This window comes from Pleurodeles waltl, chromosome 4_2 (assembly GCF_031143425.1).
Source record: "Pleurodeles waltl isolate 20211129_DDA chromosome 4_2, aPleWal1.hap1.20221129, whole genome shotgun sequence".
Taxonomy (NCBI): domain Eukaryota; kingdom Metazoa; phylum Chordata; class Amphibia; order Caudata; family Salamandridae; genus Pleurodeles; species Pleurodeles waltl.
The window spans coordinates 371914831-371934648 of NC_090443.1; the positions used below are offsets into that span (position 1 = coordinate 371914831).

Consider the following 19818-nt stretch of genomic DNA (forward strand, 5'->3'; position numbering starts at 1 on the left):
TGATATTTGCTTGAGTCCCTGCAGATGTGATGCGCACGTGTCTTCAGTGTGAGGTGCGCGTGGCCCCAGCACGGAAGCCCCAGAAGTGTTTGAGCAGGGAGTGCAACCAGGTGTGTCCTGGCTCCGTGCACCTCCCTCCCTGGCACTGCGGGCTCCAGGACTGCGCGCGTGACCAGCCTCTCCCTAGTCCCCGGACCCCTCCCTCCCTGGGGCGCGCGGCAGATCTAGGCTGGGAGCGTCCGGGGGCCGCCTCCGCACACTGCAGCGCGGCCGGCGAGAGGTCGAGGGGCACCCACCACTTTTCCCATGGTGTGACCCGAGCCCCATCCGACACCGATATGGCCTGCTGCGGGGAATACCAGGTATGTAACCACCCCCTGTGTAGTTACTCCCCATGCCCAGCTGTGGTGTACTAGTAGGAGCCGCGCCTGATCTGCGTACGATGTATATATAAACTCTACTTGCTTCTCCAGGCCTTTACTAATCCGCCCCCGGGCGAGGACTGTGCCCACAGCCTTACCGCCCGTTCACCGTCTACATTCGCCACCGCAACTGATTTAGGGAGGACAACACTTCTGTTATTCGAAGCTCGCAATTGGCTAACTTCTTAAACTTTCACCCCCTTTGATGTGCTTCAGCCCAATGCGATCTGAGGAGAAGTGGGTGGGGGCACAACTCTTCTCGCTTTCTGCAGCAAGTGTGGGTGTGTTTCCACATCTTGACATTTGTGCGAGGAGTGGACGAGTCAGGAAAAAGAAGTCTGCAGTGTTCCCACTATAAACACAGCTGCTTCTATGCCGGTAGGGAGACCACCTTTGAAAGGGGGACATCCAGTATAAAGAAAACCATGCTCCTTCCCCAGTCATGCTTCTCAAATATTTGCCATTTACTCTGACGTTATTTGTGTTTTGGTTAGAGCACAATTACGCCATGTGGTGTAATTGATGATTGCTTTTGGTAAAAAAAAAGAAACATGTAACGGAAGCACCAAAACAATGCAAAGGGAGAGGATGCGCGTGACTTTTGTTCTTACCACTTGTTTTGTGCTATTTTTGTTTTAGTGCAAAGTGCATTCTCGCGACAATCTTGGCCATTAGGACACATTTTCCACTGGCCAATAGAGCAAAATGCCAGATATGTGTTCTGTGTAATTTCAAGAGATTTTGCAAAAAAATGCTTAATTATGTAAAAGACAATTGCGCCAGTTTAGTTCGTGTATAATTATAAACAAGGGTCTTCAGGTATGCATTCGTAGGGTTGTCGGGTGAAAAAAATAAATTTCCCTAAATTGATAAGTAACCCGTTGGCAGTGATGTGTCATTGTAATGTGTTGATATGAATTGCTCAAATCGTAATTATGGGGGTCATTCTGACCCCGGCGGTCAGAGACCGCCGGGGCCAGGGTCGGCGGGAGCACCGCCGACAGACCGGCGGTGCCCCGCAGGGCATTCTGACCGCGGCGGTTCGGCCGCGGTCAGATGCGGGAAACCGGCGGTCTCCCGCCGGTTTCCCGCTGCCCTGCAGAATCCTCCATGGCGGCGGAGCGCGCTCCGCCGCCATGGGGATTCTGACACCCCCTACCGCCATCCTGTTCCTGGCGGGTCTCCCGCCAGGAACAGGATGGCGGTAGGGGGTGCCGCGGGGCCCCCGTAAGAGGGCCCCACAAAGTATTTCAGTGTCTGCTTTGCAGACACTGAAATACGCGACGGGTGCCACTGCACCCGTCGCACCTTCCCACTACGCCGGCTCAATTCTGAGCCAGCGTCCTCGTGGGAAGGTTGATTTGCCCTGGGCTGGCGGCTGGCCTTTTGGCGGCCGCCCGCCAGCCCAGGGCAAATCCCAAAATACCCTCAGCGGTCTTTCGACCGCGGAGTGGTATGTTGGTGGGGGAAGTCTGGCGGGCGGCCTCCGCCGCCCGCCGGACTTAGAATCACCCCCTATATGTTTTAACACCGTGTTCTTCCCCCTCCTGAAGAGAAACATAGGGTGGTGGAGATGTCATACTCTTCATTTTTAACCAATCTTGTATATGAGAAGGAGCTCGAAAGAAGAGATTCCAACTCACAAGATCATATGATTTGGGGGAAGGGGTGGAGTTTGGATTGAGATTATAGAGTCTGGACAATACATTTTATAGTTTTACACAAATATTTTTGATCGATAACTACCCCAGAGCTAGATGGACACAGCCTTTTGTTTTGCTGAAGACTGAAATCTTTCTTAAGTTGTTTGTGTTCCCATCAAGAGGGGACCTGGTCTGGCGTCTTGGTCTGGAATATTCCTATTGGAGCAGGACCAAAATTGATGGACTCCAATTTGGCAAGAATAATTACCAATGGCTGAGATTAATTCAAGTATTCGGCCAATCGCTTTTTTGCACTGTACAGCCACTATGCCTGGCCTTTGACAAGTCCCAGCAGAAACTGGTCACAGCGCATAGACGTTGTCCCTAAATTGTGAGTAACCTAATCTGGCTAATGTCAGATGGGCTGTCGCATTAAAGACCTTACTGCCGACTCCTGTTGGAGTAAGGCTGGTACACGGTAGATCAGGACTGGTCACCTGCTGGTTGAGGGCCTTTCTCTCCACGTATTCACATGCCTCATTACCACCCCTAAAGTTAAATGTGTGTTTAAAGCTGAATTGCACTGGACCCTATATGCTGGAGGGCCTCCCGTTACCAGAGGTGGGGGGCAAATCCAAGCATCAATTCAACATCCTGTGATTCTGGGCAACTCACTCAATCTCCCCATGCCATAAAAACAAAAAAAGTCTGCTTTTTGTGTAAATCGTCTTAATGCCTTTGGGCTAAGATCGCACTATATAAATCTGCAAAAAACATACCAACTAGCCCTGCACATATGAGCCGAACTTGGCCTATCGGCACTTTACGTAAAATATGAAAATACTGATATTGTAAATACCTGCCTTACAGATCCCCCTCCCACTAATCAAACAACCCCTAACAGACCTTCAAGTCCCATCCCAATCAAATCAATTTGGTGAGTACAGACACTTCTCTTTTTCCATTTAAAGCACTGGGTGAATATAGCCATTTTGTGGGGAAATTACGTCTTTCACTCCCGTGAGGATTATCCAGACTCAACGCAGGAGTGCTCACTTTGTGCCACATAATCAAAACCAAACATAGCCTGCCAGATCAAAAATGATTAACTTGTCACTGTTTAAGTAGATTGTAAGTTAATATGTACATTTTGGTTCATGAATCTTCTGCGGAACAAAGCATGCAGTACCTAGATCCATCAACAGGGCTTCAGCTTAGAGTGAATTTTCATAATGTACTAACCTTGCGTCAATACATATGGAAAAATCTAATGAATGAAAAATGTGTGTGAATAAAAGCTATGCATTTTTTAAATGTGCCCAACAGTTCCTTTTAGTTTCAACCGTTCTGGGGAAGTAGTTATCTGGAGTATTTAGGCCATAGTTGGCCAGTTCTCAGACAAACCTTACAAACCCCAGACATATCTGAGAATTAGAAAACCACATACACTTAAAGTGGTGTGGCTTGTGTGGATCCCACTGTTTTCTGACCTAGAATGCCCTGAAAATGTCAGACTTTGACTAAAATCACAGATTTTCCTCAGATTTCTTTCAGAGAAAGGTCTGGAATCTATGGGGACTAATACAATTCCTACTACCCAGTATTTCCCACTGTTCTGATTAAAAGATTATCCCACTTTGTGTCACCTCTGACAGGAAAGAACCCAAAACAAAACGTGGAAACATCAAGATTTTCCTTTTCATATTCATTTATTCTGGAGATGTGGCTAACTGCATTATTTGGGATAGACTCTGCTGATAACCACCAAATCCTACAAAACCCAGATATGTCTGAAAACTAGATACTTGGGGAGTCCAGGGTTGTGTGGCTTATAAATATCACTGTGTTTTCTTACCCAGAATGGCTTACAAACATCACAATTTGGCTACAATTAGATTTTTCACACATTTCTGTGAAGGGAAGTTCTGGAATCTGTAGGAGTTGATAACATTCCTACCACTCAGCGTTCCCACTCTTCTCCAGATTAAAAACAAATTCCCACTTGTGTAGATGAGCCTATCACTGGCAATAAGAACCAGTCAAAGCTTGGACCATGTGAAGTCAATGTGGTCATAACATGGGTACAGAATTGGTCTGCTCCACTGATGTGCTTTAGGTCCACATGTGCATGATATCGGGCAGTCTTTTTAACTGGGAGAAGTGTGGGAACGTAGACTGACTATTTGCTGAAAGTACCTTTGTTTTTGTCACGTAAGTATGATGACAATAGTGTTTTTGATCCATACTTCAATGTCCCCAGGACATTCTGTGTAAGAAAACTTGTGGGAATCCAAGCAAACTACACTAACCAGGATTCCCCTCAATTTTGTGTGTGTTAGCCTGATGGGCTTTAAACACCTCTAGATGGGTAAATCTGCTCATCCTTGGGGTAGTCAGATAGCCCACCATCCCATGAGGGATGAAAGTGTGAAATAGAATGTGGGGTGAAGCTTACCCATCCGAGAACTAGACAGCAGCCTCCAGCCACACACAAGACAATTTTTCAGCCCCCTTGGAGTGAAGATTAGATGGTTCACCTAGCTTCCTGCCCAGGCGGCAGACAGCTCACTAGAAACCATGGATTTGAATTATAAAAAGGAGTGGTATGGGGCATTGTCTCATCTTGGCTTCGGGTCCTACCCCTGGACACCAGCTAGTCATTCTACCACATGGGAGAGGCAAATTTGGGGTGTTAACCATCTCTGCTGGTCCACATGTCAAAACTGCACCCAAAGAAATCTAGATTTATCTAAATTTCCTTCCGCTTGTCATGGTGGTGGCTGCCGTATGCGTGCTCAAATATAGGGAGGCAGAAATTTATTTTTTGACTCCAGGGGTGGGAGTGTGTAGGCCGATGCCACGTTGGACTGGGCACCATATTTAAAATAAATAAATACATTCAGGGCCCGAATTACACATAAGGCACACTGCCCAGAGCAGAAGGGCTCTTGGTTTCTAAAAAAATTTTTTGCCCTCTGCATACAAGCTAACTGTGACAGTTTGCACTTGAGCAGAGGAGAGTGAATTCGTAAAGAAGAAGGCCTCAGGTTAAAATTGTGGCTTAATTTTTCTCAGGAGGTGGTCCAGCCTCTTATTTCGAAGTGGAGGATGCCTTGGGGTCCATGGGATGTCGGTGACGCCCTCTCAAGTGTCAGTGTTGGGGGACGCACTGACTGTGTGCCACCTTTGTGTGGCAGTCAGTGCATCTCCGAACAGGCTTTTTTGCCCTTATACCAGTAATCTGTATTATAGCAGAAGCTCAAAGGCAAAGTGCCATGTGCTTGCAGGGAGAAGGCACATATACTATTGCGCCCAAGGTGCATTTTATGTTAGAAAGCCCCTCATATCTAGTGCACATTCTGTCCCCCTATGGAGGACATAGTGAGGGTAAATCCACCAATCTGCCTGTTCAGGGAGGCAGAGAGACAGTTGCCCGCAAGGGATAGTGGGCGTTGTCCAGTGTCAGGGTCTGTCAGCCCCAAATCTTCTTTACTTTATTTAAATTTCTATCCCTGGTGCCTGGTGGCGTTCTGTCCCTTATGATGAGAAGATTAGGGGCAAAACCCCAATATGTTCCCAGGAGCGCAGAAAAAGTGTATGTGCTCTAGTGGTGGGACATTTGGCCCAATGTCAGGATGTGCTTGCTCCAATCTATCCTTTTTGTGCAGTGGACCGATTAGGACCCCTCCCCCCTCCATTGCCCTCCACAGATTACCAGGAAAACAGTATCCTGGGTGGAGAGGATGAGAGAAAGGCCATGCCTGGTGTTCACTCCCCTCCCCCCACCTATCTTGAAGCCACCCCTGGTGGCTAAAGGGTGGATCCCTACTCGAGAACTTTCTTCATGTGGCAGTTCCAGAGCAGAGGAAGGTGCCATTCAAAAGAGGTAATTCTGCCCTTTCCCTTTCCAGGAGTACCTCCCATGTTGTGATTGGTACTTGAGGAAGCTGGGCTATGCTCCATCACTGTTCATATTAAAAGCAGCTTTAGCCTTGCAGCTGAAGATGGGAGCAACAAATCAAAATCCTTCTGGTCAAGGACCAGAAGAGTTGCCTACTTTTAGTGGGAGGTATTGGAAAGTTGTTCACAATACAGGGTCAGCAAAGGTCTGAGTAAATTAGCCCCTTGCTCAACCCTTGGTAGCTGTAACCGAGTAGCAAGGCCTAACTTAGGAAACAAAAGTGTAAAGCATTCAGAAACACCAATACACTAAATAAGTAAGACATTAAACACAGTAAAAATCTCACACCAAATTTAAAAAATAGGGTATATATTCTTGAGTAGATAGACACCAAAACGACAAAAATCCAATGTAGGGAACCTGAGAAAAGGAATTTTAAAAGAATAAACACATTCTAGTGCTTACAAACACAAAGTGTCGAATAGGGACATCTGTTAGAGGTAGACCGGCCAAAGTCAAAGTTTGAGGTCAAACGCGATGGAGCCCTGGTCAGATACACTAAGCGGGAGGCCTCGGTGAAAATGTTACCTTCACACTTAGAAACTTTTCTGAAACGTTTCCTTCCGAGGGCCCTCAATGCTCTTCACCAAGCCGGATTTGGTGAGGGATCGAGGCTTGATTTTTATGGAGCTTCTGGTCAAATCTTGGAAGTCAGACTTCCGGAGCTTTTCAGCGGGACAAACTTGAAATCCATGCCCGGTCGCAGTGAGGGTTCGCTGGCTTGATGTCCCAGGTTGACTTAGTCACCTCCTGAAGCGTTTTCACAAAAGTTCTCCAAACTTCAGGAGAAGTTTCCTGAAGACCTCATTGCATGTTCAGATGGTCCAAAATACAACTGCAAGGGTCTGAGATCTCCTGGATGCTCCTTGCAAGGCTGAGACCACAATTCCCACAATGCACCTTGCCAAATCCCTAAAAGTCCACTGGATACACTCCAGGCTGGAGACTCTTGCTGGAGATGATGCAGGTGGAACTCTGTTAACCTGTGGCTGCAGGGAGTCCACTTCTTAGTCCTTCTTGAAGCAAGGCACAGTCTCGAGGGCTGTATTACCAAATGGTGCAGCAGGTACAGTTCACTAACAAGTGCAGGCCAAGGGTGCAGATCCAGATTCCAGCAGAACAGTCCTTCTTTCTCTTGTAGTTTCAGGCAGCAGGACTGAGAGGCTATGCACCTCCCACATATTTATTCACAGCTCCTAGGCATCAGAAAGGGGGCACCCCTGACCAATAGAATAGAGGGTGACAGCCAGATGCATGACCACTTCCTCCAAAGTGGGGCATCTTCCTGTCCCAGAAACACTATTCGTCCAAAATCCATGATTGCTCAAATTTTAGCAGAGCACTCAGAGCTAACTAAACCAACGTCCAGTGTGGCTCATTTCCATAGCTGTCCTCCTCCTGACATCTGCAAATTCCTTCCTTGAGCCTGGTATCTGGCTGAGGGGCACATGATGTGAGGGTAGATTGCTTGGCATACCCTCCCTGTCCTGCTCTCCTTTGATGATGGATGGTTTATTATCCACCCCCTTGCTCTGGCATTTCTGTGCAGCTGCAGAGCTCCCTTCAGCAGATAGCAAACATTCACCCCCAGTCACAAAGATCTGGGTTTAATCCATTGTTTTTTTACTCACCACTCCACCCCTGTTTGAACCCAGCCTTATGCAAATCAGTCTTGACCCTGTTCCCAAAGGGAACAGTCCAGCCCAAACTACCAAGCAAGGTCCTCCCTGGACCGGAAACTGGTCTCAAGGTATCACCTTTCATTACCGTCTGTAATGTGGCCTTTGTCTAGATTGTGCTCTTGACATTTATTCAGTGAACTAGAAGGGCACAGCGTTCGGTTGTTCACAGTGGGTAATGAATTTAGAGCCTGCATCGGCCCCTGTATCATTGCATCCACTACATGTTTAGCTACGCATTGATGACAATAGACCCACAGTCTGGCCATTTGCAAGTTGCATGCCCACACTCCTCATTTAGCATGATCTGCGACTATGCGATCACATTGCAAATTTTATTTTTTTGCGAAAAATATTTTTTTCAAGATTCACTACAAAATTGTGCAAACCTCAATCTGGGTTTCGAAAATACACAACAAAAATGGAGGGTGTGTTTCTTTATTTTTGCAGGCACCCTCGCTAAGATTCTCTAGACATGCTTACTTGGTTCACTGGATTCGCCGGTTGCCTTCCTTGGTTCACTGGATTCTACGGTTGCCCCGTTAGGCCACTTGAGGAATCTTTTCAGAATGCAGATTTGGGACCTAGCATCCTGTATTGGCCACCAAAACCAACAGTTTCATTTTATACCAGCCAATCAGATCATCTGGATTTATAGACCCTCTATGGCTATGTGAACTAAAGGTCAAGATATATAATTGATTAACCCTTTGAAGCCTTGTTCACAGCCTTTTGTAATGCCCATAACTCATTTACACCAAACCACAAAAAGGTTTTATTCTGAGTAAAGTTGTAGCTACTTGCCAGCTTTGGTATTCATCAGGTTATGCTGAAGCAGAGGGAAAAAATCTTGTTGAGGCTTGAAAGGACACAACCTTTTTTCACTCCTGCGCTGATATACATGAAACTTAACATGCTCAAATGTAGCAATTTGTGCTGACGATCTGCCAAATTTTGTGCAGATTTGTAAAACTATGTCAAAGTTATCAGAAAATAAAAAACTGCCTAGTCAAAGAAAAATAACTTTCACGCACAACTATGCACATTCACTAACAATGTAATACATATATAAAACAGTATGTGGAGGGCAAGTAGACAGATTTGCCTAACCTTCTTCAACAGTGCTAATAATTGCTTACTACAGGATTTGTGAAGTTACTTTTGACTTGCATACATGCCAACAGACCTGATTTAGGCGGAGGCTCCTGATTTTTTAAGTCTGAAAGAGTTTTCTGTGTGAAATTGCCTCTCCTTGAGTAGAAGTCAATGGGGAACATGCATAATTCCGATTTCCTTTTTCTTTTTAATCGTCAAAATCTACCACTTTCATGGTCTAAAATGTTGGTGTGTATGGATTTGCGAGGAGGCTGAAACGTCAATAACTGCAGTGGTCAGTGGTGGGTATTTTGTAAGCGGCTACATGGTGAAGTGTTTATTTTGTTTGTACATTTCTTAAAAACAATAACTTCTAATTCATGATTTAGAAAATTTCGTCTTCAAGTAACTTGGGGGCCGTTTTAGAGTTGGATGGATGGAATATTAGCTACTAACTCTGCCATTCCCACCTCCCCAAATTTAGAATTATATGCCAATACAGTGGCTAACTCGTACATTGAAGGGAACCACCTTCACAGCAGTCCTTTCCCTGTTCAAAAAGTTTGCTGTATGTCTGGAGGTACACCAAACTTTTCAACACTTTTTTTCCCCAAAACAAACTAAGTTGAAGAACTAAAATATTATTGCCCTCACACTGTGGGACTTTTATCCCTAGGATTAGGGGGTCCTTATTTTGTACTGTCCCTCACAGCCGGATTTTAATTGAGCTAGCGAAGAGGGGAAAAACATTACATTTTACACCCTAAAGAGGCTGGACACTTATGTCCTTCGGTCGATGAATCTTACAGGGGGTTTGTCAAGGTAAATCTGTATGTCCTCCCAGCTGTAAATGAGGCGGGAGGACAGATGGTTTGGTGGACAATGTACTCCTTTGCATTATCAATGGAGTACTTTATCTGACAAACTCGAAACCAGGCCGTTGTCTTCTTCAAGCAGTGTTTTTAACTTTATTTATTATTTGCAGTTTTATATTACGCGAACCTGGCTCAAGGGCATTAAAACGCTTTGCATAATAACTAGATTACCGTACACACAGTTTTCGAAGGCACGGGGAGATTAAGTGATTTACCCAAAAACTCGGGATGTTAAACAGAGGCCAGGAGTCTGCCTGGTTCCCCCGTTCCAAAGTCGGCACCGCTAGCCGTTAGGCCGCGTCTGTACTTGTCGTGAGTTTTGGTTACTGTGTGTAGGCTGTAATTTGCTTTAAGTGCGGTTTGTTTACTATGTATAGGCTCTCAATGTAAGGTGCCTTCAGACAGGCACGCCTACAACAGAGCTGTGCGCACACTTGTTTATATTCGTGTATGACGTATGCAGCGTGCCGATCTCTGCTTCCCTGTCTGTGACTGACCCTGGTCTCTGCTTGGAATGTGAAGTGGAACGCCCTGTAACCATTAATTCGCAAGTGCAGGCCGCTGCTACTTAGTTTCCTCGTGTTTTAAGTTGCGTTCCTGGTGGAAAGCCAAAACAAATGCACAGTGTGCGAATTTAACAAACTTTCTTGTAAGGATTACTGTAAATCATTGACTGACCTGGACGGCTTTCTTGGTTCAGGGCAGAAGATTAAGATGAAAATGCGCGTGTTACTGCACTGCTGTTCTGCTGGCGTTTTATTGCGTAGCACTCTTACGCACCCAACACTGGGTTAAGAAACTCGAGACTGTAAAAACATTCCAGAAATCTCTATCTAGGCGGCTAGAAAAATTGCATCAAATCCACCGAGCCTGATCTGTAATACAGGGCAGTAGTGGAGGAGAAAAGTGTCCCTGAACCAAAGTGAAATTTGATTTCATGGCAGATAATGACTTCTCTGTAAAGTCAGCCTGATGTTTTCCAGCCTGTAGTAGGTAGTCCCACAAGTTCCACAGCACAGGAGAGGAGCAAACTCTTCACATGTAATTACTGTTACCGTACGGTAAAATCTCACCAGTAACATGCAATTATGAATTGCAATGATCTTTTTCTTTGGCATTATGCTGAGTAAATGATTGAGGCCAACCTTTCTTTTTGACCACAACGGAATTGCCCCAAGGAACCACTCTTTCTTCCTGATTCTCCTTTGTCTCCGCTATGTGTGGGTCCCAACAGGCATTAGCTGCTCTTTTCACTTTGCTAAAGAATCTGGCATGAATGTTTTAGTACTTCTTAATAAGATTCTCTTTTCTGAGATGGACAATTCCAAACATTAATTGTGTCTTGGAGAGTTATGTGATCGAATACACTTGAGTGTCCTTCCGTACATCATCTGTATGTGACCAATTAAATTTGTTCCTCACCTGCAGTGCCTTCTAGAGTCTCCTCTTCCTACATGTCTTGGAGAAGCACAGTGGACCAGTATCTGCAGATGATCTTCTGTTTGTCTCATCTCCTTTCACGTCTCAGAGGTATTCAGCCTTGGTAATGAGACAGGTAGACTGAAGGGTTACCTGTCCCTGGGTGACACTGCACCTTCAACTATTATTGCTGCAACCATCCACCTGGATCAAATTTTTACTTTATGAGGCAGTCAAAGGGCAAAACCATGGAAAGGAGGCTGCAAGAAGTTTGGAACTCATGATTACCTCGCATTGAGGCTGCATACATGACAATGTTGACATCCCCATACCTTAACAATGGTTCTTTCTCACTTTGTAATGATGGTATGCTTGGGAATAAGTGCTCAACTGATGAATTGTTCCAATCAAAGCCTTTCTCTGCCCCTTTGCAGCCAGACAGCTACAAGACTACTTGGGCTGAGCACTAATTCAATCTTTCTTTGCAGGACAATACATGACATCTTGGTGTCTGCAAGAAGGCCAGCCATGGTTGCTTGAGATTCATGTTTAATGGTAGCTTAAGATACAATTTGATCTATTTCAGTCTAGCTCCTTTCTATTAGTCTCATTGGAAGGATTCTAATGGGTTCCTGGACGTTGCCCAGGTTTTAGATAAATCTGCCAGAGTACATCACCCTACTCTGATATATTGGTAGGCAGCATTCAGTACCAACTTTTAGACTACTGTACCCCAACCATGATCAGGGTAGTGATGTAGCGTTCCTTTCTGATGTGTTAGTTTGAAAGTTTCTTGTCCATGCATAGCCTCATTTCACTAGACATGTTAGAATTTTGGTGATAGTAATATGGCATACTCAAGTTTTTGGACTGCTTAAATTTCCAGACAAGGTGCTGGAGTGCTAACATAAGAGCCTGCCAAATTCTTTAGGTTGTTATGCAGAAAGACAATGCCTATGATCTGAGACTGAAGCCCACCCAGGATGCAGCTGATTTATCAAGCCTAGGATAGTGAGTAAGTTACCAGGTGTGCTGCATCTCAGAGGGCGCACATGCTCTCTTTAACTACAAAGATTCTTGCTGTCACACCTGTACTCGTCATTCTGGTTTTCGGTTTCAAATATGCCTCGTAGGGGATGAATGAAGCTCCTCTGTAGTTATATAATTATTGTATGTGCTCCTTACCCCCTGGGTGCCCAGGACGTAATGGTTATGTCCTCGCCCGCACCGCTCGGGTGCCAAGGATGTAACTGTTAGGTCCTGCACCTGGCCCAAGGGGGGAGCGCTAGCGCTCCCCCTATAGGCCTCCCACCCCGCTCCCCTCGGCCAGAATGGAAGGAGAATCACTCTCCCTTCCACGCCCGTGACATCTGATGACGTCAGCTCGCAATCGCGCGCTGACCTCATCAAAGGCCACCCCCATCAGAAGAGAAATGCAAAGCATTTCTATTACGATATGGGGGGCAGAAAGAGGACATGAAAGGAAAGGAAAAGCCTTTCCTTTCATGTCTGTCGGAGCATTTCTGCAACCTGATTGTGAAGCAATCGGGCTGCAGAAATGCCCACTAGACACAAGGGATTTTTGTTTACTTTTGAAATGGACATGAGGGGAGCGACCCCTTTAGCAAGGGTTGCTCCACAGGGGGGCAATTTTTTGCTAGGCCTTTTCGGGGGTGGGCAGAAGCCACTAGACACCAGGGATAATTTTTTTTAAATTCTTTTAGAGATGGAGAGTTTCTGTCAGTTTCCTGCAAGGGGAGCAATCCCTTAGGCAAGGATCACTCCCCAAGGGGACATATTTATTTTAGGCCCCTTCTGCCCCCATGGACTATTTTAATTTGGCTGATCTGCCCCAAGGGGGGCAGAAACCACTAGGCACCAGGGATTTTTAAAAATTATTTTTTACAGATGGGGAGCAACCCCTTAGGCAAGGGTCGCTCCCCTGGGGGGCAAATTTATTTTAGGCCATTTCTGTCCCCCTTGGACACAGATCAGCCTATTTCTATTAGGCTGATCTGCACCAGGGACTGGTGTGTGTTTTGTTTGGGGGTGCAAGGGTCGCTCCACATGGGGGCACATTACTGTTGGCCCTTTCTGCCCCCTTTGGGGGAAGATCGGCCTATTTTTGTAAGGCCCATCTGCCCCAAGATTGGCAGAAATCCCAGCAGAGACCAGGGAAGGTTTTTTTTTTAAAAAAAGAGGTTGGGAGTGTGACCATACCTCTACCCAAATAAATGGGGACAAAGTTGTTCTGCCCACCGGTGGGCATATGAGGCAATTACTCCCAATCCTCTCCCCGGGGGAGGGGAGGGGCAGAAAGCCTACTAGATGCCAGGGAATTAAAAATAAATAAAATATAGTGGAGTGGTGGCTACCAACCAGTATGGGCATGGTAATGCTCCCACCCCAACTAAAGGCAATAACAGTCTTTCAGCTCTCCCCCACACACTAAAAGATCTTATCCCCATGGCAAGCGAGAGGACATTTGATTGTTTTGTGTTTTGGTTTTACATTTGGGCCATGAGAGGTTGTTTAACTCTCAAAATCATCCGAGACCTAGACACATCTGAAAACTGAACATCTATGTAATGCAAGGATGGGGTGCTTCGCATGGACCCTGCACCATTTTCTTACCCACAATGCCCTGCAAACCTCCAACTTTGCTTGAAATCACACATTTTTCTCACATTTTTGTGATGGAACCTTCTGGAATCTGCAGAAATCCTCAAAATTCCTACAACCCAGCATTGTTGCATCCATACCGATAAATAATCTGCCCCACTTCACAGCCTAAAAACGTTTTTTTTTCAAACTGCCCTTTTGGACCCGCTTTGGTTCCCCCTCTATTTCAACATGTTTTTGGCCCTTCCCTGTCACAGGCAGTGGGCCCACGTACAGAACTAAGCTATCATTTTTATCAGGAGTCTGAGGGGAACATTGGGTGGTAGGAAATCTGTGCCGGTGCGGTGATCCCACACAAATGTTGGTAAAATGTGATTTTGTTTTAGCTAAATTTCTGATTTTATGAGGATTCTGGGTAAGAAAACACTGGGTGATTCACGCAAGGCACACCTCCCTGGACTCCCTCAGGTGTCTAGTTTTCAGAAATGTCTGGGCTTGCTGGGTTTCCCTAGATGGCTGCTGACCCCAGGACCACAAAAGCAGGTCCCCCCCTCAACAAAAACAGGTAGTTTTGTATTTGATAATTTTGTAGTGTCCACATAGGGGGTCATTCTGACCCTGGCGGCCGGTGGCCGCCAGGGCCTCCGACCACGGGAGCACCGCCAACAGGCTGGCGGTGCTCCCGAGGGCATTCTGACCACGGCGGTTCAGCCGCGGTCAGAAAGGGTAAACCGGCGGTCTCCCGCCGGTTTACCACTGCCCGTTGGAATCCTCCAAGGCGGCGCAGCTTGCTGCGCCGCCGAGGGGATTCTGACACCCCCTACCGCCATCCTGTTCCTGGCGGTTCGGCCTCCAGGAACAGGATGGCGGTAGGGGGTGTCGCGGGGCCCCTGGGGGCCCCTGCAGTGCCCATGCCAATGGCATGGGCACTGCAGGGGCCCCTGTAAGAGGGCCCCGCTTGTATTTCACTGTCTGCTTAGCAGACAGTGAAATATGCGACGGGTGCAGTAGCACCCGTCGCACCTTCCTACTCCGCCGGCTCGATTACGAGCCGGCTTCATCGTGGGAAGGACGGTTTCCCCTGGGCTGGCGGGCGGCCTTTTGGAGGCCACCCGCCAGCCCAGGGGAAACCTCAAAATACCCACCGCGGTCTTCCGACCGCGGTACGGTATTTTGGCGGCTCCCGCCGGGCGCGCGGTGACCGCGCCCGGCGGGAGTCAGAATGACCCCCGTAGTGTTTTGGGGCATTTCCTGTTGCGGGCACTAGGCCTACCCACACAAGTGAGGACCATTTTTATCAGGAGACTTGGGTGAACGCTGGGTAAAAGGAAGTTTGTGGCTCCCCTCAGATTCCAGAGCTTTCCATTACCGAAATGTGAGGGAAAAGTGTTTATTTTTGCCAAATTTTGAGGTATGCAAAGGATTCTGGGTAATAAAACCTGGCGAGAGCCCCACAAGTCACCCCACCCTGGATTCCCTTAAGTGCCTAGTTTAAAAAAATGCACAAGCTTGGTAGGTTTCCCGATGTGCCGGCTGAGCTAGAGGCCAAAATCCACAGCTAGGCACTTTGTAAAAAACAGGTCAGTTTTCTTTGGGAAAATGTGATGTGTCCACATGGGGGCATTTCCTAACGCGGGCACTGGGTCTACCCACACAAGTGAGGTACCATTTTTATTGGGAGACCTGGGGGAACCCTGGGTAGAAGGAGGTTTGTGGCTCTCTCGGATTCCAGAACATTCCATCACCGAAATGTGAGGAAAAGTGTTTTTGTTTGCCAAATTGTGAGGTTTGCAAAGGATTCTGGGTAACAGAACCTAGTGAGAGCCCCACAAGTCACCCCATTCTGACTTCCCCTAGGTGTCTAGTTTTAAAAAATGTATAGGTCTGCTAGGTTTCCCAAGGTGCTGGCTGAGCTAGAAGCCAAAATCCACAGCTAGGCACTTTGCAAAAAAAAGGTCAGTTTTCTTTGGGAAAATGTGATGTGTCCATGTTGTGTTTTGGGGCATCTCCTGTTGTGGGCACTAGGCCTACCCACACAAGTGAGGTACCATCTTTATCAGGAGGCTTTGGGGAATGCTGGGTGGAAGGAAATTTGTGGCTCCTCTCAGATTCCTGAACTTTCCATCACCGAAATGCGAGGAAACTCTTTTATTTTGCCAGGTTTTGAGGTTTGCAAAGGATTCTGGGTAACAGAACCTGGTGAGAGCCCCACAAGTCACCCCATTCAGGATTCCCTAGGTGTCTAGTTTTAAAAAATGTACAGGTTTGATAGAATTCCCTAGGTGCTGGCTGAGCTAAAGGTCAAAATCCACAGCTAGGCACTTTCCAAAAAACACATCAGATTTCAATGTAAAATTGTGATGTGTCCATGTTGCGTTTCCTGTCGTGGGCATTAGGCCTACCCACACAAGTGAGATACCATTTTTATCGGGAGACTTGGGGGAACACAGAATAGAAGAACAAGTGTATTGGCCCTTGTCTTTCTCTACATTTTTTCCTTCCAAATGTAAGATAGTGTGTAAAAAAGACATCTGTTTGAGACATGCCCTGTAATTCACATACTAGTATGAGGACCCCGGAATTCAGAGATGTGCAAATAACCACTGCTTCTCCAAACCTTATCTTGTGCCCATTTTGGAAATACAAAGGTTTCCTATTGTTGACTCTTTTTTATTTTACCAAATAAATTGCTGTATACCCAGTATACAATGAAAACCCATTGTAAGGTACAGCTAATTTTTTGGTAGGGTTGTTGATGGACTACAAGCCCCATATATCCTCGCAACCAGAAGAGTCCAGCAGATGTAATAATATATTGGTTTTGAAAATCTGACATCGCAGGGAAAAGTTACAAAGTTAAACTTGGAGAAAAATGGCTGTTTTTTCACCTCATTTTCAATATTTCTTTTATTCAGCTGTTATTTTCTGTAGGAAAACCTTGTAGGATCTACACAAATGACCCCTTGCTAAATTCAGAATTTGGTCTACGTTTCAGAAATGTTAGTTGTCCGGGATCCAGCATTGGTTTCACACCCATTTCTGTCCACTAACTGGAAGGAGGCTGAAAGCACAAAAAATAGTAAAAATGGGATATGTTCCAGTAAAATGGCAATATTGTGTTGAAAAAAGTGGTTTTCTCATTCAAGTCTGCCTGTTCCTAAAAGCTGGGAAGATGGTGATTTTATGACCGCAGACCCTTTGTTGATGCCATTTTCAGGGGAAAAAAACACAAGCTTTCTTCTGCAACCCTTTTTTCAAATTTTGTGAAGAAAACAAACTTTTTGCTGTATTTTGGCTAATTTCTTGGTCTCCTCCAGGGGAACCCACAAACTCTGGGTATTGCTAGAATTCCTAGGATGTTGGAAAAAAAGACGCACATTTGGCATGGGTAGCTTATGTGGACAAAACTTTATGAGGGCCTAAGCGTGAACTGCCCCAAATAGCCAAATAAAGGCCTGGCACCCAAGAGGGAAAAGGCCTGGCAGCGAAGGGGTTAAGAAAAGCCAGGGACTAATCTTGTAAAACGTCTAAGACACCATGAAATGAATGTCATCTCCATGTTGATTGGAGACATCATTTGAAAATCTGCATTTTGGATGTGACCTTTGCTATTTCTGATCTTTTCCAGCTATTAGAATATATAAACAACCACTTCTAAAGCCAGTAGGTCAGGGCTTTATGGTGACAAGGGGGTAAATACAGGCATTCACAAATGCAGTTTGAATGTGTTGCAAGCACAAATGCTTGTTACATTACTGCCTCCGTCTATTGGTCTTGAAAATCCGGGGAAAATAAGTAGCAAAAAATGAGTGTTTTTTACCTAGACACATTAAGGAGATAAATATTTGAATGTGACTGACAGTGTGATAATTGAGTGGAAGTTTCAGGTGTAAAATTGTTCCTCATGCTTTCCAGTGAAAGCACTTCCTTACGCAGAATGATACACCAAAAAGCCAATAGAATAAAGTAAGACAGTAATACTTATCTGAGAGAAAAAGAAGCCCAACTATTAAGACCAGGTTAGACCTAAGATACTAATTTAGAGTCTGTGTCTTACAATATATGAGGTGTTCTCCTCCGGGTCTGCTTTGCATACTGCCTGTACCACCTTGATTTTCCAATTGCAAATCCCTTCTGTTTTGTTAGGCGGCTGGTTATGAAGATCCTAAAGCAAAAAAAAAAAAAACAAACTAAAACAGGTTCTTACCGGGCATTGTCTTAAAAACAATTTGAAAAAAACAGAGGGACTGCCTTCTAAAAGACCTCTGTGGAGTAAATTACTGCTGAATTCATAAAAATTCGTAAGAGAAATTCACAACAGTGGTAACTGTATGACTTTTCTCTTCGAGAATTTTGTGTTGATGAGCAAAAACTAACATTGAAGACACTGCATTGAAATGTGTGCCATTTGATTCTTCTTTGATGGATTTCGTTGTAGGCCGTTTGTACGTCTTCTGCTCTGAAATAGGAGAGTTCATGCATTCTGCCCAGGATGCAAGCCAGAACCATCCCTGCTTACTTTGGGATCATCTGCCCAGATTTTGCAGAAATTTTGCTTTAATGATTTGTGCTGTATCCTCCCTATTGGTACTGAGCAATTCTGTAGATACAGCAAATGTCACACCTCCATACATGGAAGGAGTCTGACAATTTGACATGGGCTTTTTTCATTTCGCAGGAAATACAGCGCTCATAATCCAAATTTACTTGGCAGCTCTGTTTACCTCTCTTGTGTAGTTTGTGAAGTCCACTGCTAGCAAAGTTCATCAAACACTGTGGGGCTGTTTCCACCTCTTTTGTGGCATCCAAATAATAAGACAGCCTGGCCTTGCCTCGTTTCTGTATGGGTGCCAATGAAGAGTGCTGTGAGGCATAAAAAGCACAGTTAAGTTGTGTTCCTCGCTGTGTGGTCTGAGGAGAGTTGCTGCATCCTGAGGTTGTATGTCACAATACGGAGATAAATAATATGTACTTGTATATATAGTGAGTCCATGGTATTGAGTACTGTGATCTGATCGTGGTATGCATCTGTTGGGAAGTGTAGACTTGCTGCAATGATATGTTAGTAGTCAATATTGTGGCATTCATATAAGTGAAGGTCGGCATTAAAAGTTGAATATTGTAGTAGAACAACCCTCCTGGACAGACTTTGTGAACACCACGATTCTGGTAGACTCACCTCAAAATGTAAATGAAGGATACTGGATTAACAGGAAGCATTTCTCAGAAAGGCCCCAGTAACATTAGGGAAAGCTGAGAGTGGTATAGCATAGCCAGACAGAATCACATGAAGAAAAGTATATCATCTGAATTGACCACCTAAGCATAGATGCCATCTTTTTGCAAGACAGCTCACTGTTCCGCAGCAGTTGCACAATAAAGGGTGTACATGTGTGTTGGTGCTGGTATGTGCAGGTGTGTTCATTCTTATAGGGTGCATATTACATCCATAATTTGTAGACAAAATAAGTCTTCTCAGTCTCACATTCTCTACTGTACATGTCTCCAAAAATTATTTGCCTTTGACTATTCCAAAAATGGCATCCAGTCAGAGATCTTTAGCATGTTGCATGTCAGAAATAACCTAAGGTATGCAGTAGAGAACAACCTCCTCTGTTGCTAATATACTTCTTACTATCTATCCCATCATTTCTGAGGAAGCCCTTAAAATTGCTCAATTGGGTGCTGTCAAATCTGTATCAATTACAATTGCAGGCAGAAGAAGATTCCTATAGGGCAGCATTGACCTGGGCTAAAGGAAGAGATTGAATCCTCACTTTGTAACACCAAGCGGACATCACTTCCTTTACATTTGATCCTTTGGCCCTTGAGCTTGCTTTCTTTGTTGTAGAGTTTAAAATTTTGTCCATATGTTGTGTCTCCATGTTTTTAGAAGGAAGTTGTGATGGTGTTCTATCTTTCCACCCTGAGGGATTATATATAGGGTGTCTGTATGTTAATTGTTTTTTCAGATACAAATTATAGTAATGAATAATAAAAAAATGTTTCTCTGTCTCTTGCACATGTTTTCTGTAATACAAGATGTTAGGTAATGCTTTAAATCATGAGTAGATTTATTGAATTTACAAGGGGCTTTTTTGT

The 19818-nt window shown here is 45.2% G+C and overlaps 1 protein-coding gene across 1 annotated transcript in view; it reads left to right on the top strand.

Moving 5' to 3' along the window:
• The first annotated feature begins 168 nt into the window (after positions 1–168).
• SLC44A3 (solute carrier family 44 member 3) overlaps positions 169–19818 on the top strand; it is a 556605-nt gene continuing 536955 nt past the window's right edge. The window contains exon 1 of the mRNA XM_069231480.1: positions 169–362. Within this exon, the coding sequence (XP_069087581.1) occupies positions 339–362 (24 nt within the window). The 5' untranslated portion in view covers positions 169–338. The remainder of the gene's footprint in view (positions 363–19818) is intronic.